The sequence below is a fragment of the Trematomus bernacchii genome, unplaced genomic scaffold (genome assembly GCF_902827165.1).
Source record: "Trematomus bernacchii unplaced genomic scaffold, fTreBer1.1, whole genome shotgun sequence".
Classification (NCBI taxonomy): Eukaryota; Metazoa; Chordata; class Actinopteri; order Perciformes; family Nototheniidae; genus Trematomus; species Trematomus bernacchii.
In genome coordinates, this window is record NW_022987826.1 from 380,297 (window position 1) to 403,672 (window position 23,376).

General features: G+C 46.5%; 1 protein-coding gene across 1 annotated transcript in view; it reads left to right on the plus strand.

Moving 5' to 3' along the window:
* The first annotated feature begins 213 nt into the window (after positions 1-213).
* LOC117499340 (NLR family CARD domain-containing protein 3-like) overlaps positions 214-23,376 on the plus strand; it is a 40,798-nt gene continuing 17,635 nt past the window's right edge. Inside the window, 4 exon segments of the mRNA XM_034151682.1 lie at positions 214-314; positions 995-1,102; positions 22,497-22,604; positions 23,184-23,262. Coding sequence (XP_034007573.1) covers positions 289-314; positions 995-1,102; positions 22,497-22,604; positions 23,184-23,262 — 321 coding nt within the window. The 5' untranslated portion in view covers positions 214-288.

Consider the following 23,376-nt stretch of genomic DNA (forward strand, 5'->3'; position numbering starts at 1 on the left):
ACTATAACTCTCTTCCTGTTTTTACCTGAGATACACCTGCACACAAAAACTATTATTATTATCAATCATTACGTGTGTGTGTGTGTGTGTGTGTGTGTGTGTGTGTGTGTGTGTGTGTGTGTGTGTGTGTGTGTGTGTGTGTGTGTGTGTGTGTGTGTGTGTGTGTGGTTGTTCCCTTTATATATACAGTCTATGGTGTGAATTTATTCCAGGTGGACCTGAACCTGGACCTGGACCTGGACCTGAACCTGGACCTGAGTCCTGCTGTGTTTCCTGAGTGACCGCTCAATGGAGCCTCAATCTGCTGATGGGGGGTAAGAATTTAAAACGGACTAAAAGCCATTTGAGTCAGTTGTTGTCTGTGTTAAAGCTTCTGTGTAACCTTCAGGAAATCCTGGTTATTAGCGACGTCGGTGGGCGTTAAGTGAACTGCAGTTAGCATCCTGGAAATGAACTCAGTGACGTTATCCACTAAAGACAGATGTGTTTACGTTAGCTTCACACTGCTGGCTGTAGGGCAGCTGAAGAGACGAGAGGCACTTTGTAGATAAACTTCACGTCTTTAGGATTTTCTCTGAAAATCTTCCCGAGTCCTTCACATAGAGAGCAGTCCACCGGCTGATAGAGGACACTCAGAAAGTCTGGAAGGTTCATCTGTTGGGCAACACAGAGTGATTTATACCATTACATTGTAAAGAGTGACTTTAGATTTAACATATTTTCATCAGTTTTTCTCCAGCGTGCCAATGTATGGGCGGTGGTGGCAAAGTCCGTAGGGACTTGGCTTGGGAACCAGAGAGTCACCGGTTCAAGACCCCGGAAGACCAAGTGCTACCCAGGTGTCCCTGAGCAAGGCAGCGTTCCCTACACTGCTCCCCGGGCACCGTACATATGGCAGCCCACTGCTCCTAACACTAGGATGGATCAAATGCAGAATGTGCATTTCCCCTCTGAGCTCCTTCTTCTTCTCTTGATGCATCTGTTTCTGTTTCAGGGTCCAGCAGCAGAGACCAGACTCTCCCAGCTGTCTGTCCCTAAAGAGCGACGCCTCCAAGGACGACTTCATAGACTTTAAAGGACGACCTCCATCTGCTGATCAGAAGTAAGCTGTAACTCACAGTAAGAGTCCGGTTATAATAGAAGCAGACTTGATTACTGCAACAGTGTTTTACTACAACTCATCCAGAACGCTGCCACCAGAGTCCTCATTGAAACCAGAGGAACTGAGCTCATCACCTCAGCTCTCAAAGCTCTGCACTGGCTTTCAATACCACAAAGAACACACTTTAAAATCTTACTTTTAACTCACAAAGCACTCAAAGGATTGGGACCAGAATACATGTCTGATATGCTGCTCTGTAACGAGCCACCCAGAGCTCTCAGATCATCGGGGCAGGTTTACTCATCGTCCACTGTAAAAACAGTTCCGATGGTGAAGTTAACAAAACTCAATTTTTTTATGTAATTGACTTGCCCTAAATTAGTTTTTTTTCAATGTGCGTTTAAATAAGTAACACGTAAGCAACAATGAGAACATGTTTTAAGAACTCATTAATTTGTAAATGAATATCACATTTTCTGAACTTTCTTTAAAAAGACATTTTGGAAAACGTAATAAAAATGCTTTTTTCAACGCCACGGTCATGCCACGCCCTCAAACGAGAATACCGTGGTGTGAGACTTCCTGTTCCTCTTTGCAGCGGTTCTTCAGCAGTTGGACACGTGTTTGCGTTGGATCCTCCTCAAACCATCGTAAAACAAGTAAGCATGCCACCTGAGTTATTAATTACTGCTTTTTAACTAGAATGTGTTATTTACTTTTCTTGTATTCACTGTTTTGAACGAAACATCGACATTTTAATGCATGCCAGCGCCATTACTGCTGTTAAAGTTAGACTCAGCCCTGTCGTGCTCATGTAGTCTATTTCTTCACGCAAAGTTGTTGGGCAAAGTTTGCATCAAGTGCTTACCGACGCAATTCTGTTAAAAGTGGTTAAGTTAAGAGTATGTATTAAGAATCAACTCCGCAAACTGTTCCCCTATGCCGCTCTAAGCGTTGGCCCGGGCACCGTGATGCGGCCGCGGGGCTCAGAGGCTCTCCTGCCGTGCATGTTGTGCGGTAAAATACCTCCGTTAAAACTATTCCCTACTACTTTATAACCCAGCGGTTATGTAAGAGTAAGTTACTAATGCGCCTATTTGATATTAATTCCTCTATATGTATTTTGCCGTTTGTTTTACTGTGAGCAATGAATTATCTTTCTACAATCTTAGTGTACCCAATTTAAACTCATAGTCTGCAGTTACAGCATCGAGTTGTTATTATACAAAATTAAGTGCAAACTATATTTTTCATGCTTATGCAACGCTATCCATGTTGGAATCTGCAGGAGAGTTAACGTTAGCTCTCAGTAGAAAGTAGTGATGTGTCGGTCGCGAACGAGCCGATTCTTTTGAACGGCTCTTTGGTACGAACGAGGGGAACCGAGTCCTACTTGGTGAGAGCCGTTCTTGTTATCGTTCAATCAAAGTTGGTCCGCACTCACTGCCTGCCAAAATCCACTCGCCTTTTAAAAAGCTTGATTTTGTTCCCCAAACGTATTCTGTGAAGACCCGCCCCTACTCTGTTTGGTAGGTTTCAGCACGAGGAGTGAGGTGGGGTGGGTCTTAACGGAATATGCGCGAGAGAGAAGTCATACCAAGTGGTACAGGACAGGTAGACGACGTGTTTTTCGGATGGAAAATGAGCCAAACGCGAAAACGCAGCAGCATTTGGATTCACTTCAACCAAAACCCAGGCAGTGATAAAGCGCACCATTTGTAAAGGCAAAATATCCTTTAAAGCAGGGTCAACAAATAATCTCCATCGCCACTTAAAAACACAGTATCTAATATTAAGAGTTGCATGAATTTCATTCAAGGCAAGGCAACTTTATTTACTTAACACATGCAGAGGGTAAATTCAAAGTACATTCACTGACATGAATGACATGGATATGGCGCCACCTTGTGTCATGTTTACAATGCAGATTATTGACATTAGGTCTGGCAATGCAGTCAATCATTATCCTGGTGATTATTTCGCAGATAAACCTAGTAACCCCGCCCCCTTTTTAAAAAAACCGCTCTTTTGAACGGCTCTTTTGAACGGCTCTTTGAAAGGAACGGAGCCATAAGATCCGGCTCCCTTCAAAGAGCCATAATTCCCATCACTAGTAGAAAGAGACGGAGGTGACTTCAGTTAAGGTGCATTCAGGCGCAATTCAGTAAAAGTGTGTATTGGGCGAGGAGGCATGTATAACGTCAGCAAGATGTGTTCAATGTAGTCCAGTAAAATGCAGTCTTTAGCGAGAAATATCAATAAATACAGTTTTATTAAGGAGATGTTTTACTACAACATAAAGTAGATATTAGACAGTATGCAAACGAGATAAAGGAGTGTATATTGAAGTAATTAGGATCTGCTGTGTAGAGAATCATGGAATTGTACTGGTATCTAACAATGCCATCCGTATATAAATACAATACCGTTTTAAATGATACTTGTGTTTTAATGTTTGATTCCATTAATTGAATTAAATATGTTTTAATGAATTCTACTGAAATGATTGTTACATTGTCATCATGTAACTATTTTGTTCTTTCATTTGCCTCACCAGAAAACACACCTCCTCTTGAAGACATTTAGCCTCCTGCTATCGACTTCAGGTTCACATGAGGTAAGCCCTTGAGTGTGTCAGAGTTGTTGTTTCAGAGGTTAATTCAAGACGTGTTATGTTTACATACTAATATAATGAGCATCAGGTAAACGTACCCATTTCTATTTTTTGAATCACAGATGCGATGGAGATGTAAACTATGCAGCACTAGTGTCACCACTCAAAGTGATATTTTAAAACATTATCGACTCCATCGTGGAACCTTTGGACAGAAACGTGCCTTGCCCTGCATTCATGTAGACTGGCCTGCGCTCTCACTTATCAAGATAAAAGTTGAAATAATCGTCTGTTCTTTTTATTCTAGGACCCATGTGCCACTTTATATACATCTCTGAGCATGAGGTGGGGTTAAAAAGAAGTAGTTGGACATTTTATGAACTATATCAATATCATGACTATTTGGTTCATTTTCTTGCAAACCACCCTTAAACCCCTTGTAATGCATGTGAATAGCACCTCTGTTACCGTCTGTTAACAGCTAATGTAAACTGGCTCGTTATGTTTTCAAGACGGATTTGATTTTTGTTTTGAGGAAAACACATGGTGTGTCCTGATTTGTACTCAATATAGTGTTTTGTTTGTATTTACAGGGAACAGCAGAGGTCGAAGTGCAACAGGCTCGTGATGCACAGCATGAAGTGATACGTTGCCCAAGAGCCAGATGCAGTTATAACCATCAAGTAATAACCATGTGTCTCTCCATATGTTAATGTGTTGTGCTTTTAAACAAACTTGTTACTCTTTTATGACAACTGTTTTGAAATAATCACATTTTAATAAAATGTATTAACATGTCCATAACGTTCCCTTTTTTAATTTATTTGTTTAATCTGCAATGTTTCAATGCTATCAAATATTTAAAGGGTTGGATTGAAATCAGGAAGAGTTTGTCGTATATAGGTTCCGGCAACTCAATTGTGTTTTATAATTTACTTTATTCTCGTGTGGTTCTTAGCAGATTGTTATTTGCATTGGTTACACTTAATATCTGGGCTTTTAATTGTAGGCTCATCTCATCTTTTCATATGCAGAAAAAATCACATTAGTGAGTTTACCCAACTCCTATAATTGCTTGGAACCGCTTGACACATATTTTTTAAGTTTTACCAAAGCAACAGTTTTTACAGTGCAGGGTCAGAACCAAATTCACTGAGGCAGCTTTTAGCTTCTATGCGCTGCAGATCTGGAACGAACTCCCTGAGATCTGAGGTCCGCCCCCACCCTGAGTTCTTTAAATCGAGTCTGAAAGCTTTCTCTTTAGTGCTTCCTATCCAGAGATCCTCTCACTCTGTGTTATCATTGCACTTCAACACTTTTAGCTGCTTTATGTGTATTTAGGCCACATCATTTCATTTAATTTAATTTAATCGTTTATTTGAAGATGAACATTTAAAGGGCCCATGTCATGCTTTTCCGGTTATTACCCGTCCCCTTGTGTTATGAAGGTTTTTATGCATGTAAACGGTGTGCAGAGTCAAAACCCTCAAAGTACACCCTGTAGCGAGTAAAACTCTAACACAGAAAATACCTCCCCAAAACGCCTTGTTGGAGATACGTCATTGTCCATTTGATTCTTCCGGGTACGGCATGATGTCAAGCCGTACCCGGAACGAAATGGACCAATCCGTGGAGCCGTTACGTTACGTCCGCGGAGCCGTTACGTTAAGCCCCCGCTGATTGGTCCAAATTGACCAATCCACGGACTTCCTCACACACACATCTGTGTGCAGGGAGCAGGCAGCTCAGCTGATTTCTCCTCCCTGGCTGCAGGCTGATAACGCCGGGTTACGTATTGTAACCCTTGTTATATTAACACAGGCGGAGCCCTCTACTGGACTCTATGGGTACTACCTTATCATGCAAGCATTCACCTACTGAGATTTCTATAGATGTAGCCGGCCCCGGGGCGGGCCTACCTGAATGCGTGCGTATCTCACTTCCGTATAAAAGGAGGCCTCGCCTCCTGACCACTATCCTACACCACGCTTCAGTGAGCGGTATAGGACAGACAGTGCCCCCAAGGTAGAGTGCTCCGCCTGTGTTAATATAACAAGGGTTACAATACGTAACCCGGCGTTATATCTCTCACAGGCCCCGATGTATGCACGCACTGTCGTCCAACACCGACTTTAGCAGCCGCTGCGCCTCACTCACCTCTCCCTCGGTTGTAACCGTGGAGAAGTCCGGGCTGCGGCCGATAGAGCACACCCTGACGTGCTTGCCTCGCAAAAAAGTGTGCTCAAAAATAGTGCTGAGGACTCCCGTGCGTCTGCCCATAGGCAGACAGGGAAAGTCCGCAGCCCTGTATGGGTTCACTATGCACTCTCCCTCCTGAGTCCCTAAAGAGCACGGGGAGAACGCAAGTGCCCCCTATGTCCCCCCACTCAGCCACTGACCCTGTGCAGAGTGTGTAGGGACTATAGTATGGAGGGCTCAGAGCGCATTACATCACCCTGCGACCCTCCAGGGGTCCGGAGAAATGTAAGCGCATTTACGCCCGGGGAGGGGGTCAGATGCCCACTGACCCACAGCCCCCCCCCTCCTCACCAGTCCTGTGTTGCCCCAGCAAGCACAGACGTTGAGAAAGAGCCAGACATATCCAAGAGATAAAACTTTATGAAGGGGCCTGGCGTTGACCAAGACGCCGCCGTGCATATATCCTCCACACTCACACCGCTGAATAGGGCTGTTGATGCAGCCACAGCTCGTGTGGAGTGCGCACGGACCCCCATGGGACAGGCTCTCCCTGCCTGCTTGTAGGCGTGTGCAATGGCTTCGCAAAGCCAGCCTGCCAGGCGTTTCTTGGACAGAGCTTTTCCAGTCACCCCGCCCCCGAAGCACACAAACAGCTGTTCAGTGCGTCTCAGGGTAGCTGTGAGCTCTACATAATATGCTAATGCGCGCACCGGGCAGAGGAGGTGTAATTTAGCTTCTCTAGCCCCACCATGGGGTGGAAGACTAAAACCCCCCAACTGAATAGCCCTCGACCTGAACGCACTCTTAGGCTCTTGGGCACAAAGGAGGGGTTCGGTCTGAGTGTCGCCCCACTCTGGTCACCCCGAATCAGTAAACAGCTCGGGTGCACCGACAGAGCGGTTAACTCGGACACTCTTTTGGCTGACGTTAAGGCAAGTAGCAACGCTGTCTTCCACGACAGTGCTTTCAGGGAGGAGAGCTCAAGAGGCTCAAAAGGCTCCGTGACCAAAGCCTTGAGCACCAGCGGCAGGTCCCACTGTGGGGCGGAGGCGTGCACTACCGGGCGCAGCCTCCTGACCCCCTGTAAAAACCGCAACATCAGTGGATGAGAGAAGGCTGACCTGCCGTTGAACCCCTCATGACAGGACGAGATGGCTGCTGCATACACCTTCACTGTGGAATGAGCAAGCCCTCTGTCCACCAGTAACTGTAAGAAGGATAAATTAGAGCCCAACTCACAAGATAGGGGCTCTATTCCCCGCTCCTCACACCAATGCTGGAATCTCAGCCACCTTGGCCTGTAACAGGCTGTGGTGGATTCTGCTCTAGCTGCCTGGATAGACTGAATAACGCTGTCAGACAATCCACCCTGTCTCAGCCTGTCCCTCTCAGGAGCTAAGCCTGAAGAGGACGGCCCAGAGTGGGTAACGCCCCGATTGCACCTGCCTCTTGAGACATTGCCCCCCAGAACTGGGGGATCGCCCAGGGCTGGCCCACCTTCATCTGTGTCATTTCTGAGTACCACGGAGCCCCGACGCGATCCGGTGCCACCAGAATGACTGCCAGACGTTCTCGCCTCACTCTCCCCAGGAGAGGGAGAATGAGACGCAGCGGTGGAAAGGCGTAGAGCAGCTTCCTTGGCCATGGCTCGTGTGCAAACGCGTCCACCCCCAAAGGCGGGTCGTCGCTCAGGGCCATGGAGAACCACAGGGCACAGTGGCTGTTGTGCCGGCTGGCGAACAGGTCCACTTCCGCTCTCCCGAACTGGGCCCAGATCTGCTTCACCACCTCCGGGTGAAGCGTCCATTCGCCTGGCAGTGGGCCGCCCCTCGACATGAGGTCGGCCCCCCTGTTCTCCAGTCCCGGGATATGGAGGGCTCTCAAAGATAATACCACCTCTGATGCCCATAACCACAGCCTCTCCGCTGTGGCCAACAAGGCGGCGGAGCGGACTCCGCCCTGCCTGTTGATATAAGCCACTGTGGTGCTGTTGTCGCTCCTGACCAATACATGTCTCCCTTGAATTAGGGGCATGAAATGCTGGAGGACTAACACTACCGCCCGTAGCTCTAGGAGGTTGCTGTGTCGAAACTCTGTAGAGCCCAGCGCCCACCTATAGCCCTCTTCAGGCAGGTCCCTCCCCATCCTGTTCTGGATGTCCGTGAACACTGTGATGTAGGAGGTCACCCGTCCCAGTGGAGACCCCCTCTGGAGGTGATCCGGGGACCCCCAAAACCGGAGGTTGCCCTCCACTGAGGGGGGGATGGTCACCAGCCGCCGTTTGTGCCTCTTGGGATCCAAACGCAGGCTGGAGAACCACCTCTGCAGGCGGCGCATATGTAGTAACCCCAACGGGACCACCATGTGAGCAGCCGCCATGAGACCCAGAGTCTGCATGACAGTTAAAGCTGTCACTGTCGCCCCCTGTCGCAGCCTGTGCACCGCCCTGAGAAGGCACGCACGTCTGCTCTCTGACAGGGTGGCACGCAGCGCGTCTGCATCGAGCACCACTCCCAAATACAACGCCTGTTGGTGAGGTATGGGGGTGCTCTTTTTCCAATTGATCGCAAAGCCTAATTTGGTTAGGTGTGTGATCAATCGTGCTGTGCAAAACATTGCCTGTTCCCGGGACCCAGCCATGACTATGAGGTCGTCTAGGTAAAAGAAAACTCTCATGCCGTGGGCGCGCAGCGGTTAAAGCGCTGTGGCCACACATTTGCTGAATGTGCGTGGGGATAGGGAATAGCCGAACGGGAGTCTGTTGTACTCGTAGGCTATTCCCTGGAAGGCAAAACGCAGATACTTTCTGTGCTCTGGAGCAATTTCTACATGAAAGTACGCGTCTTTCAGGTCGATGGTGGTGAACCAATCGCCTGGCTGCACAAGCCCAGTAACTGTTTCATAGTTACCATGCGGAATATCCTGCAGGAAATGTGGCGATTCAGGCCGCGGAGATCTAGAATAGGTCTGAATTCCCCTGTCTTCTTGAGAACCAGGAAATACATGGAATAAAGACCCTTCTCTCTGTGCTGAGGATGCACAACAGACACAGCCTGCTTCTGCACCAGAGCCCAAATCTCTTATGAGAGGAAACTCATCTCCTCCTGGGAAGACAGATTTACCTTTCGCATGCCCATAAAAGGAGGTGGGACGCTGCAAAACTGGAGTGAATAGCCCCGTTTCAGCGACCTGTCCATCCACTCTATTAGTACACAGCTGAGTTTCCATTCCCCATAACATCGTGTTTATGGACAAGCCCTCAGCTGTGGGGCCGCAGCTATGAAGCTGTGATACTCTCTGGTGGCCCGTTCCGCCGCAAAACTCCCCATGAATGGAAGATTTGCCCATGGAGGGTCGACACAGAAAGGGCCGATTATTTACTGAGGTACCTGAACGCACCGCCTCACGCTCTTGTGTGTGCGCGCGCTCCACCATAATGCTGTTCTCACCACTACGGTAAACAGCATTAATCGGAGTTTTTATAGGCGTAGTGTGTTTTTACTAAGGTCCCTGAACGCCCCGCCACGCGCTCTTGTGTGAGTGCGGGCTCCGCCATAATGCAGCCTTTACCACTACGGTAAACTGCATTAACTGGAGTCTTTGCTCTAGGCGTAGTGTGTTCTCTGACAGCAATACGCCGGCCATAATGTCCCTGTAACCGCATAGCGCTTTCCTTTAGATAGCACTCCCTGCGGTTCATCCCTCTCATCTGCGCATGCCCACTAGTCACCTTCTTTACAGGAGCTACAGCTGGGGCAGCGAATGGGGAATTTGTACGGTTAACATTGTGTGTAAGTGTAGCATTTGTGGAAACAAAAGACACCTAGATTTGGATACAGATCAACCTCATTTTTATTTAGAAAACGTAGTGATCTGTGCATTGTACAGGGAGGAGGCGGGATTCGCCCTCTCGTCCCGGACGGAGAGATTTTCTCCCCCCGCCAGGCAGCTCCGTAAAGACGGAGCACCCCACCCGGCCGCTCTCTGCTGCTGCGGAGCCTGCCGGGGCTGGGCAGCCCGTCCCCGTGAGTGCCGACACGCCGGTTCCACGGGGTGGGCCGAAGAGGTGGAGGGCACCGCGGGCACGGGATCTCCGTGCCGGCACCTCTCCCTTCGTCTCACCGTCGCGATGCGCTCTCTCGTCTGCAGGCCTGTGGAGGAGTGCGCGCCGCGGTGACTCTTCTCTCTACTGAGGTCTTTGAACGCACCGCGGCCCGCCCTCAGGGGAGGGGGGCCGCGCGCGCCGTCACAATGCCCTCTCTTTGAAACGGACATTATGAGGAAAAGTGGAATTGTGGAGAGAGATGACTCTTACTCTGGGATAAATGCAACCGTGTTTACTGAATTTTCCCACACACACACACCACTCCAGAACTAGAGTTTATAAACGTAAACCACCGTTCTCCTGCGGAGGTCCCTGAACGCACCGCGGCCACTCTTACGAGGGCCGCGCGCCCACGTATTAACGCTGTATTTCCCATTCAACGGTGAAATGCATTAATCGGAGCTATTATACCAGGCAAGGTGTGTTTTCTGACAACAGCACGCCGGCAACAGCGTCTCTTGAACCCGCACAGTGCTTTGACAGCACTCGGTTTATCCCACTCACGTGCACATACCCACCTGCTGGCTCCCTATACTGGGGTTTACAGCAGAGGCGGGGAGTGTATGACTGTTTCTTCCTCTGGGGATGGGCAAGAAGCAGCCACGCTGCGATTACTCCTTATCCCGTGAGCAAGGAGATCGATCCAAAGAGCCCTTCCGTAAACACGGGGGCTCCCAGGAGATCAACACGGTCCTCTTTGGAAAGTGCCATGCGGCGTGATATCCCAGGGACATCACACGGCAGGCAGCGGCGGCGGCCTGTGATGAAGTAGGGTCGCCCCTATATCATGTGAAGCCACCGAGCGAAAGGGAACCGGGCCTGGGGCAAGGCCCGTGGACCAAGCTACTTATTCGGCCTTGCGGCCCAATAATCGCTCTGACCTTGTGAGGCGGGGGCATTTCTAGCAATGAGCGAGTAGCCCACACACCCGCCGCCATGATCATCATCCAGGGAGAGTACAGCCCTGGGCGGTGGACTTCCATGGACGCCGGACCCGGAAGGAATGGCGAACGTGAATTGCACCGCCTCGGCCATATCCTGGTCCCCCACACTCGAAGCAGAGGTGGTGGGGATCGACGCCCGCTATTTAATCCAGGGCATGATTTCAAAAAATACTCGTTTTCTTTCTTCCTTTCTCTCAAATAATACGTCTCGGACTCAGTGCTAGGCTATCACCTCCGCTTGCTGAAGAGTAAAGGATGGTGGTCAGGAGGCGAGGCCTCCTTTTATACGGAAGTGAGATGCGCACGCATTCAGGTAGGCCCGCCCCGGGGCCGGCTACGTCTATAGAAATCTCAGTAGGTGAATGCTTGCATGATAAGGTAGTACCCATAGAGTCCAGTAGAGGGCGGAGCCTGTGAGAGATATAACAGACAGTTGGGATCGCAGCGAAATTCTCTCTGCAGACCCATTCTCTCTGCAGACCCATTCTCTCTGCAGACCCATTCTCTCTGCAGACCCATTCTCTCTGCAGACCCATTCTCACAGCGTTTATCAACCTTTTTCTTACTCAATATCAAGCCACACTTATTGTTTTTACTTCGGCTGTGAGTTTGTGTGTGCTCAGGATGAGTTTGGCTGTGTTTCGCTATGTATCCTAAACAACATTTAAGAACATGACATTTATATGCATAACAAAAATAAATACATGATATGCAGAAAGAGCAAGAGCAGCATATAAGTATTTACCACATGGCAGCACAATGTAGCAGCAACGACATATAAAGTGCAAGAGGAGATACAAGAGATAAAGTGCAAGAGGAGATGCCCCTGAGTTAAAGAGCATTTAGCGGTGATTACACGTCTGTTGACCTTTAAAGAGTGAAACAATCCCGTATCTCAGTTGGGAGGCTATTCCACAAAGAGCTGCCTTTAATGGAGAGGACATTTTGTCCAAAAGTGGTCCGTCTACGGTGGACTTCACAGTCTCCTCTGGTTTCTGACCTAGTGCAGCGTCCAGTGTGTTTTTAGTGGATGAATTCCCCTAAGGGGGGGAGAGGGGGGGGGGCAGTCCATGTAAACATTTATAAAAAAAACACATACTTTTAAAAGACTTTAAATGGTCAAAACTCAAGAAATTGTGTTTCTCTAGGATGGTACAGTGGTGGGATGAATGTGGCTTTCTGTCAAACACCTTGATAGCTCTCTTGTGCAGCTGTTCTATGGGTTTCAGGTTTGTGGCACAAGCAAACGACCAGTTTGTAAAACAGTATTCAATGTGGGATAGAATCATACAGTGGAGGTATGACTTTGCAGCACTGACAGTTAAGAAAGGTCTAATTTGTTTAAAATGTTGCAAGTTGAATTTAATGGTATTGGATACTTTCTTAATATGTTTCTTAAAAGTCAAGTTCGAGTCCAATATGACTCCAAGATACTTGAAGTGGGAGACTAGTTCTATTTCTGCTCCGTTTAAAAACATGTTGGATCCTTCGATTTTGACTGGTCGTTTACTGAACATCATGCATACTGTTTTTTTACATTTAACTGTAAGCAAATGTTGTTCATCCAGTGTTGAACCTTGTCCAAAGCATTTGAGAGACACGATGAGATCATTTCAGTGTTTTTCCCATGTACAAAGATGACCGCATCATCGGCATACATTTGCACATTCAACTCAGGACATACATTAGGCAAGTCATTAATGTACAGAGAAAACAGTAATGGTCCAAGAATGGAACCTTGTGGAACCCCAACTGGGTTGACAACAGTGACGTGCGGTGAGGTTCATGGCTGGTGAGGCACTGACTCTTTCAGAGTCAGATTTACAAATATTATATTTTGACCTTAATTGAAATATTCTGTTATTTTCAAAAGCTTTTTTAGTAAGATTTTTCGATTAATTTTAAACAGACCGTTCAACAAAAGGATACCCAAAATCTAAATATTGGATTGTTCTTTCTTAGTAAGATCCCATTTTCATTACAATTGTTATCTTACCTTGACTTGAAGATGAAGTCCATGCTATCCTTCTGGACAACAATCTCTATTACTGTTTTGTAAAAGTCCTCCTTATCTTCCTGTAGTTTCAAAAGTCTAGTTTGTTGTTTGCGTCTACCGTCTCTGCGTAGAATAACAGTAGCAACAAGAACCTGTGGGCTCACGTGCGCCCCCTGCAGTGCGGCAGAGGTTATGGCTGCCTCCCCTGGGGCTTTCTCATTGCCGTTGTATGATGAGACCAGCGAGCCTAAATATCATATATACGTGAAATACGTTTTTTTTTTTACAAGTCTTTTTATTTCATTATAGTGTACAGTAATCGATGCCATTTCATTTACATTGTAATATCACAATACACTCACTACACTCCCCCCTCCCTCCCTCCACCCGCACATGCCCACACAGGCAAAACAAAAAAATGCTTATCAAGATAACTTAAACAACAGAGCCATGAAAATAAACATAAAAAGAAACCACATCAAAGTAAAACAAACAAATAATTATACAATACAGCGACAATGTAGACAATGACAACACCACAACTAGTATTTCCGGCCGTCAGGACAAATAGCCACAGAATGCACCATTCCATCATTGGTCATATCTCAGATATATTTTCCAAGTAAGAAAACAATGGCAACCACAGAGCTTGAAAAATATGTCCACGATTATATTTTTCCAATGTCATTTTCTCCTGAGGTAAAAAATGTGTTATCTGATCAATGAAAAGTTTAAATGTTGGAGGACGTTCATTCTTCCAGAATAAAAGTATACATTTCTTGGCAAAATATGTTATTGTGATTAGTATTCTGTAATGTTTGGGGTTCAGTTTAAAGTTTGGCATGTAACAGGAAGAAACATGGATTTAGGCTAAAACGGCTTTTGTGAGAGCATGAATCGAATCCCAGAAATGTTTCAAGAGGTCCCAAAACAGATGCATACATGTTCCTTCTTTTCTTTTACATCTCGGACATTTTGGAGAGTTTTCTTTGGAAATGTTATGCATCTTTTTGGGTGTGAGGTAACATTTGTTGATACATTTAAAGTTTGCTTCTTTGATTTTATTGCTTGTGAATGGAAAGTGTGTTCTTTCACAAATATTGTAAATGTTATGCATCTTTTTTTATTTATTTATTTTTTTTTAGCCTTTATTTATACAGGTGTACAATCTCATTGAGACACAAGGTCTCATTTGCAAGAGAGACCTGTCAGTGGTAACACTACCACACAAAGTTACAGACAGACAGGACACTAAACACAGAGGCAACACTAAAATACAACATCGTAAAAAAAGTAGTCATTGAAATCCACACAGCAGTCAGTTAAAGCAGGTGCAAACACCCACAGATGATTTCTCCAGCTTTTTTTAAATTAGTTTAAAATCCGTGATGGGTATCAAAGTGGTCAGCTTAAGTTCCTGCTGAAGTGTGTTCCAGGTCGAGGGGGCAGAGTATGATATGGCTTTTTTCCAAAGCACCGTGCGAACTGAGGGGACGGACAGAGTGATGTCATGTTGAGATCATAGGCTATAGCTGTACTGTGTGTGTGATATGTAAGTGGATATGTAGAGGGGCAGCAGTCCAAGCATAGCGGTATAGATGAATTTGTACCAGTGCAGTGATCTGCGCATTGATAATGATGTCCAGTTGACTAAAGAGTACAGCGTGCAGTGGTGTGTGAGGGGTTTACAGTTGGTTATGAACCTCAGAGCCCCATGGTAGACAGCGTGCAGTGGGGTGTGAGGGGTTTACAGTTTGTTATGAACCTCAGAGCCCCATGGTAGACAGCGTGCAGTGGGGTGTGAGGGGTTTACAGTGGGTTATGAACCTCAGAGCCCCATGGTAGACAGCGTGCAGTGGTGTGTGAGGGGTTTACAGTTTGTTATGAACCTCAGAGCCCCATGGTAGACAGCGTGCAGTGGGGTGTGAGGGGTTTACAGTTTGTTATGAACCTCAGAGCCCCATGGTAGACAGCGTGCAGTGGTGTGTGAGGGGTTTACAGTTGGTTATGAACCTCAGAGCCCCATGGTAGACAGCGTGCAGTGGTGTGTGAGGGGTTTACAGTTGGTTATGAACCTCAGAGCCCCATGGTAGACAGTGTGCAGTGGTGTGTGAGGGGTTTACAGTGGGTTATGAACCTCAGAGCCCCATGGTAGACAGTGCGCAGTGGTGTGTGAGGGGTTTACAGTTGGTTATGAACCTCAGAGCCCCATGGTAGACAGCGTGCAGTGGGGTGTGAGGGGTTTACAGTTTGTTATGAAACCTCAGAGCCCCATGGTTAGACAGCGTGTGCAGTGGGGTGTGAGGGGGTTTACAGTGGGTTATGAACCTCATGAGCCCCATGGTAGACAGCGTGCAATGGTGTGTGTGAGGGGGTTACAGCTGGGTTATGAACCTCAGAGCCCCATGGTAGACAGCGTGCAGTGGGGTGTGAGGGGGTACAGTGGGTTATGCAACCTCAGAGCCCCAATGGGTAGACAGTGTGCAGTGGGGTGTGAGGGGGTTTAGTCAGTTGTGTTATGAACCTCAGAGCCCCTGGTAGAGCAGCGTGCAGTGGGGTGGTGAGGGGTTTACAGTGGGTATGAACCTCAGAGCCCCATGGTAGGACAGTGTGCAGTGGTGTGTGAGGGGTTACAGTTGGTTATGAACCTCAGAAGCCCCATGGGTTAGACAAGCGTGCCAGTGTGGGTGTGAGGGGTTTTACAGTTTGTTATGAACCTCAGAGCCCCATGGTAGAGACCGTGCAGTGGGGTGATGTGAGGGGGTTACAGTTGGTTATGACCTCAGAGCCCCATGGTAGACAGTGTGCAGTGGTGTGAGGGGTTGACAGTTTGTTATGAACCTCAGAGCCCCATGGTAGACAGCGTGCAGTGGGGTGTGAGGGGTTTACAGTTGGTTATGAACCTCAGAGCCCCATGGTAGACAGTGTGCAGTGGGGTGTGAGGGGGTTACAGTGGGTTATGAACCTCAGAGCCCCATGGTAGACAGCATGCAGTGGGGTGGGAGGGGGTTACAGTGGGTTATGAACCTCAGAGCCCCATGGTAGACAGCGTGCAGTGGGGTGTGAGGGGGTTACAGTGGGTTATGAACCTCAGAGCCCCATGGTAGACAGCGTGCAGTGGGGTGTGAGGGGTTACAGTGGGTTATGAACCTCAGAGCCCCATGGTAGACAGCATGCAGTGGGGTGGGAGGGGGTTACAGTGGGTTATGAACCTCAGAGCCCCATGGTAGACAGCGTGCAGTGGGGTGTGAGGGGGTTACAGTGGGTTATGAACCTCAGAGGCCCATGGTAGACAGCGTCCAGCAGATGAAGGGAGTGAGCTTTTTGGGTGTGAGGTAACATTTGTTGATACATTTAAAGTTTGCTTCTTTGATTTTATTGCTTGTGAATGGAAAGTGTGTTCTTTCACAAATATTCAGCCAAGTAGTTTCATCTATCCGTATCCCTAAGTCCTTTTCCCAGATCTTTTTTAAAGTTAGAAATGATGACTGAGCTCTTTTAGAAAAAACTGCATTAAATTCACTAATGTTACCTTTGATCGTGCTCGATGACATCAATATCTCCTCCTCTTCAAACAATCCCCATCTCAATGTATTGCTTTTAATAATTGATTGGATCACGTTCCTAATTTGCAGGTATCTGAAAAAATCCTTATTTGAAATGTCATATTCTTAAATCATTAAATGATTTCAATGTTATATCTTTATGAAACAAATGTTTCAATTGCTTTATACCTGATAAATAAAAATAAGTTATTTAGAGTCTATGGATGGCGAGGACACATGTAATAAAGGGATCTACAAACATTACAATTGTGACCTACAGTGAGATGGTAACAGGCATGCGCTTAGTGCCCGCGCTCCAGCCAGTTTCTGTAGGGTTACGTGAGGCAGAGCTCGTCCCTGCCTCACTTCTCATCGCTCCCATGTAACGGAGCTCGGCAAATTTGCTGATTTTGACTATAAAAGCGATTGGAATCATACAGAAATCACATTTACAACACAGATCAGTGGAGACATTTTATTATTATTACTATTTAGTTTTTTTCCCGTTACATTGGAGTATGACAGGTGAGGCTCTGCCTCCCCTGCCTCTCCTGACTGCACGTCGCTGGTTGACAAGGTAGGGGGATTTGGCACCGTGGACCGAAACACACTGTTTTCTGTTCGATAAGTAAGACTTAAACCACTGTATCGAAACTGCCGAAAAATTGAAATGAGTCAGCTTTGTAAGGAGCACTTGGTGGTCAACAGTGTCAAAAGCCTTCCTGAGATCAAGGAAGACAGCACCTACATATGGGCTTGTGTCCAACATACATTTAACCTTTTCCACAAAGACACAGTTAGCTGTCTCAGTGGAGTGGTGAGCACGGAAACCAAACTGCATTGGGTGGAGTGGAGCGAAACCTTTGTCTAAATGTTTGGTGATTAGTTTTGACACCCATTTCTCAGCTATCTTAGAGACACAGGGGAGGATGCTGATTGGTCTGTAGTTGGACATCATTGCCTTATCCCCAGATTTAAAGATCGGTGTCACCGTGGCCACCTTCCAGGATGATGGAACTTCCCTCGTGCTGATAGATTGATTCACTAGCATAGTAATTGGTTTTATTAGACCGTCAATATGTGTCTTTATGAAGTTGGTGTCTAAATCATCTGCATCCCTAGCCTTAGAACCTTTTAACCCTGAGATTATATTTCTTACCTCCACCTCTGTGATTTCCTCCAGGTCAAAAACTGGATGTGTATCCACAGTCGGGCTAGGTGAGACCTCAGATGGCGGGAAGAGCTTTGTGATGTCCAGAGCACTATTTATAAAATACTCATTCAGAGAGCTGGCCAACACTGCAGGGTCTTTTATCAGGGCTTCATGGATTTTTTATTCGAGAGCATTATTTTCCTGTTTGGTATGATTACCTAATAGTTTATTTAAAGTGGACCTATCATGCTATATTTAAATGATATATTGTAGGGCCATACCTATATAAGGTATATTTATACGTTTCTGTTTTCAAAATACCAAACAGATCATGCATTTTAGCCATGCCTCATTTCGCTCTCTTTGCTGTTCTCCAGCCCTGTTTTTGCAGAGGGCTGATTCTGTGAGCTGCAGCTGACCACGCCCCCCTGCAGGAGAGGGGAGCGTGCTCTGATCAAGTCAGAAGAGGGGGAGAAAAAGAGATCTCCGTCCTCCGTGTTTTATTATATTATTATATCGAGTCGTTATTAATTTGTTTTAACCTCTTAAGCACGACGGTCCCCCCATTGAATCCCTCCCACCGTTTTTTTTTCGAGACAATGTCTCAGGGCTTTTTAACATTTATGAAACTATTAATGTGTAGCACCAGATTAACGGGAAGAATCTCAGCTAACTGAAGATATGAACCATTTTTACCAAAACAAAACACAAGTCTCATAAGAAGCGTCTAAATGATCCCTGAGCGAAAAAATTCGAACGCACTGCGGCACACAATTCAAGATAAAGATACCCTAATTACTTATCGTAGCTGCACATACAATATAGCCGATTAAAGCTGAGACTCCACTGATTATTTAGGTATAGTATCATCACTGAGCGATCCGAACTTGCGACAGGGGAAGCAAACACAGACATCACAACACGTACCTTTACGGAGCATTTACGGCAGATCGTCTCACCGTAGCTGTCAATTAGGTCAAAAGACGTGTTCAATGGCATTAAAACGAAAAATAAAATGTCTACAACTGTTGATCCATAGGTTGATAATGTACCTGTACCTTTTAAGAAATTATTTATAATCCATAATTCCATTTTTTATGTAAAAATCGGAGCGGAAAAGTTAGCTGCTAATGGTAGCCACCAGAGTGTATGCAGCTTCCGGTTTTGGTAACGCGTCACTCTCACTCCTTATTTGTTAACGTTTTGGTGTGTATATAACTTTCCCTCGATTCCATTGGCTCTAGCAGTTATAAAGAGATTTCATTCATCAAAATCGAGCAAGGGGGGCCAGAGATAGGTCAAATCCACCCAAATGACCCCAGAAGTGGGGTTTTTTGGCTAAATCTCTCTAAAAAGGTCAAATTTCACTTGTTTTGCATCAATCTTGATACAGGGTACTTATTATATGTTGTACTTTGGATTCCTAAAGCTTTTAGTCTACTAACCCATCATCCAAGGGTAGTTTTCATTATAAGTAAAAAAGAATTTTTGGACTGGACACTATAATTTACAGTTTTTTACTATGTAAAATCTGAATTTTCTTTAAATAAAAAACATCTATATTGATTCTGACTTTTCTACATCCAACTCACAGGTTTATCATTACTTTGAGAAAAAAGATTATTAATTTAACCCTTTTAGAAGGGAAGATATGGTCATTTGTTCTGGGAATGTCATTTTCGAGCCTGAGACCTGAAAAACAGGCTCAGGGCTTAAGAGGTTAAAGCTCAATAAATAACAAAGAAGACCTTTGACCGGCACTTTTCTAATTTTGTCCGGAAGATTTCAACTTTAATGGACATCTTGACCGGCGAAAGAAACTGAAACTGAAACTCTGCCGCACGGTCCCCTCGTTCCTTGGAAGAGGCGGAGAGGTGGGTGTTTGTCATCTGCTGGTGGACTAACCGGAGAGAATTACAGTGCTTGCCTCGACGGGGAGGGATTGCATTGAATTAAAGCAGCGGGAGCAAACGCTTGCCTCGGGGAGGGAGAAAAAAAGCCACAGCGGAGAATAAACAGAAGGGTAACCATGGTAACTATGGGCGGGAAGTCTTCTTCGCTGCTTTTGTGGCAGACTACAGCGCCACTTACAGGCCTGGCATATGTACTACAGCGTCTCCAGCGCTTTCGAGTGGCAATGGCCCAACCCCACATTCCCCTGATAGGTGGAGAGTTGGCCCAATAGCCGTAGCGCCACTTTACTGACGTCAGGACAGTGTTCAAATCTGGATCAGTTTTTATCAGATCCGTTGCAGCCCCTTTTTTAGAGATTTGGGTATGGAGGAAAATAGAGAGGGTTGTGTTTTCTGACACTTGGTGAGTTCCCTGGAACACCGGGGACACATATTCATGTAGAAAAGACGTACAAAAGTGCATTTTGCATGATAGGTCCCCTTTAAGGTTCGCCAAACTTTTTTACCGTTATCTTTCGCACCTTCAATTATATTGATGAAAAAGTTTGCTTTGGCCTGTCTTATTGTTTGAGTCACTTTGTTACGAGCATGAGTGAATTTCTGTCTGTCAGTGGATAGTCCGGATTTCAAGCTCTGCTTTAATAGTTGGTCTCTAGATTTCATGAGATTCCTGCACTGTAGATTCAGCCAGGGAAGATGATGTTCCTTCCTGTCCCTAACTGACCCTGTCCTTGAGAAGGAAGACATTGTGTCATTAATTTTAGATATAAACAGATGACTGTTTTCACCAATATCTTCAGAGGACAGAGTGTCCCCCCAATCAATCATTTTCACTGCCTCCATAAAACGTTGTTGCAGGTTTTTGGGGATGAAGCGAGAACCCAAGGCAGGGGTTTTAGGTGTGGCCATGAACCTTTTTTTGTGAGTTTCCTGGCAAAAAGAACAAGATTATGGTCAGAAAGACCAGTCAGGAAGTTGTAGGTTTTAAATATTCTGTCAGCTTTGTTAATAAATAATAAATCTATCATAGTCGTGGAGGTTTTGGTTATTCTAGTCGGTTGATCCATTAGTTGTATTAAGTTGTGTTTATCCGTAATCCGTTTTAAGCTCTTTCTATTTTGTTTGTCATTCCAGTTTATGTTAAAGTCTCCTAAAACAATTAGCTCTTTGTTGGAGTCACAGGAATTCAGCATGAGTTTTACCTGGTCATAGAAATCCACCTTAGCGGTGGGTTGTCGATACAGGCAAATCATGGTGAGGGACATTTCCTCAGAAAGTGTGATTTCCACACCAACACAATCAAACTCAACATTAGCTGGAAGAGCAATCTCCCTTCAAGTAAAGGTATCCCTCACATAAAGCAACACACCCCCTCCTTTTCCCTTCAGTCTCTCCTTCCTAAACACATTATATCCTGACATCGATACAAGAGTGGATGGTGACGACTGTTTTAGCCAAGATTCAGATATTCCCAAACAGTCAATATTGGACTCAAGGAGGAGATGTTCTAGTTGTTCATGTTTATTGCAGATGCTGCGGAAATTGAAATGTCCACTGAAAAGTCCCTTCGGCTTGCACCGAGGATCCCACACTGTTTTTGCTTGATTCACTGTTTGAAACATTTTAGGCTTTACCTCTGTGCCGTTGTTGACAGTGGAGCAGACAGAGCTAGCTGTTGGTTTGTGGTGATGCGTGAGTCTCCATTGCTAGGCCGCTAGCCCTCGGCGCGGACCCGCAGTTCTCCGATGGTGTGGGAGCTATCCGGCCTCTTCTGAAGTTAGATGGTTATGTGTGGATCTCTGCTACTCGGCTACCAGCCTTCGGGGTGGACCCGTAGTCCTCCGACGGTGTGGATAGAGGTCCTGCTGCTAGGTCGGCAGCCGTCAGCGCGAGACCGCAGAGACCCACCGGTGGTGCCAGCTGTTCAGCTAGCCATCCTCTTCGGAAACCGGCCGGCGGCGTGTGGAGCTCGGCGGCCGGGCCGCCAGCTGTCAGGTTGATGGAAGCGACGCCGGGACCCGGACACATGTGGATATCTCCCGAGAGCAAGAGACATAGCAGACAGAGCAGAGCCAATAGCCCAATATTCTCCTTTTTTCGTTTTTGTCCCTTTTTTGTGAGAGTCTGCCAGGAGTGCCAGATGAATGTACTGTAGATTACATGCCGACCATGGCCGAAGTGCTTGATATTCAGCCATGTTGCCGGTGCAAACAATGATGCATCCTCCGCGCGTTGTTCCACCAAGGGGGCAAGACGACGAGTGGTGCAGCCAAACAGAGGCCCGAGATTCAGAACAATCATGCACAGATAGATCGCCGCCACTGCGCCCAAACTGCCCGCCGCCATCTTGGACCTCAACCAGCTGGATTTGATGGAAGCTTCGATCAAATCCAGCTGGTTGGTTCATACATCAGTATCCTCATCCTCCTAGACATGTCTGCAGCTTTGGACACCATCTCCCATACCATCCTGTTCAACCGCCTATCCAACTACCTTGGCCTTACGAGTACAGCTCTATCCTGGTTCCACTCATACCTCTCACAGGTAACAGTCTGTCACCATCAGAAACTCCAGCTCCCCTCCAGCCCCAGTCAACCAAGGCGTGCCGCAAGGCTCGGTGCTTGGCCCTCTTCCCTTCACCATCTACATGCTCCCCCTTGGTTAAATCATGTATAATGTATAATGTATGAGTAAAGATACACAACTGCCTAACCATTTTTAATCCTGTTGCACATTTTAACTTCATTACCCACTTTTGGTTTTAGTCAATCCCTGCAGCTATATAAAGTATGATCTTTTAATGTCATTACATATTCAAACATCCCTACAGACCATGACTTTACTATGCCTTGCAACTAGTAGCAGGGTCTCAGTTGATCATATTTAAACGTGTCACACATGCACATTCATCTGTTTCTGTTTCAGGGTCCAGCAGCAGAGACCAGACTCTCCCAGCTGTCTGTCCCTAAAGAGTGACTGGTCGAAGGAAGACTTCATGAACTTTAAAGGACGACCTCCATCTGCTGATCAGAAGTAAGCTGTAACTCACAGTTAGAGTCCGGTTATGATAGAATAAATAAAACCAGTTTGTTTAAAGTCTCTGTCCGACCCCTCCTCTTGTCCAAAGTGTTTAGTTGTGAACGTCCACACTGAGAGGGGCAGTGAAACTCCATCTGAAAACTCAGGCTGTTCAGAAGCTGTTCCACCATCTCACAAACACTTCTGATGGAGGATACTGAGCCTTCATCAAAGTCACAACCAGCTCTACTGCCAGGTGAACCCTGACCCCTGCTATGGTGCTGGAGGTGGAGCTGGGGGGGTAACGGGGGCTGGTGTAAGAACTGTCCCTAGGTCTTTCCTTTCCTGATGAACAGCTGTTAGCCAGCTGCAGAGTCCACTATCTATCCACACAGCCACGTTTCAGGAAGACCAGAATGAAGGATGGACAGAATCCTCTGGTCTTCAACAGTAGCTGGAAATAAATATTCCTGTAGTGCAAAGTTCCCGCTGACGCACAGGACCACCAGCCTGTTCCCCTGTCCTCCTTCACCCTGAGTGTGTCTCTGTGTGGACAGACATAATGTGAGCTAATGCTTCATGATTCCTCCACAGAGGGGACCAGGAGAGCTCGGAGGTTCCCGGTGGTCCGTCTGCCCAGCAGCATCAGACACAGCTGGACTCCATATTTACGGTGAGTACATGTACTACAGATACTTGACCTCTCTTCTGCTCACAGTCATCTCCATGCTGCACTTTTAGAGAGTCAGTCTGTCCGGATCTGATGTTTGGATCCATGGTTTATAGT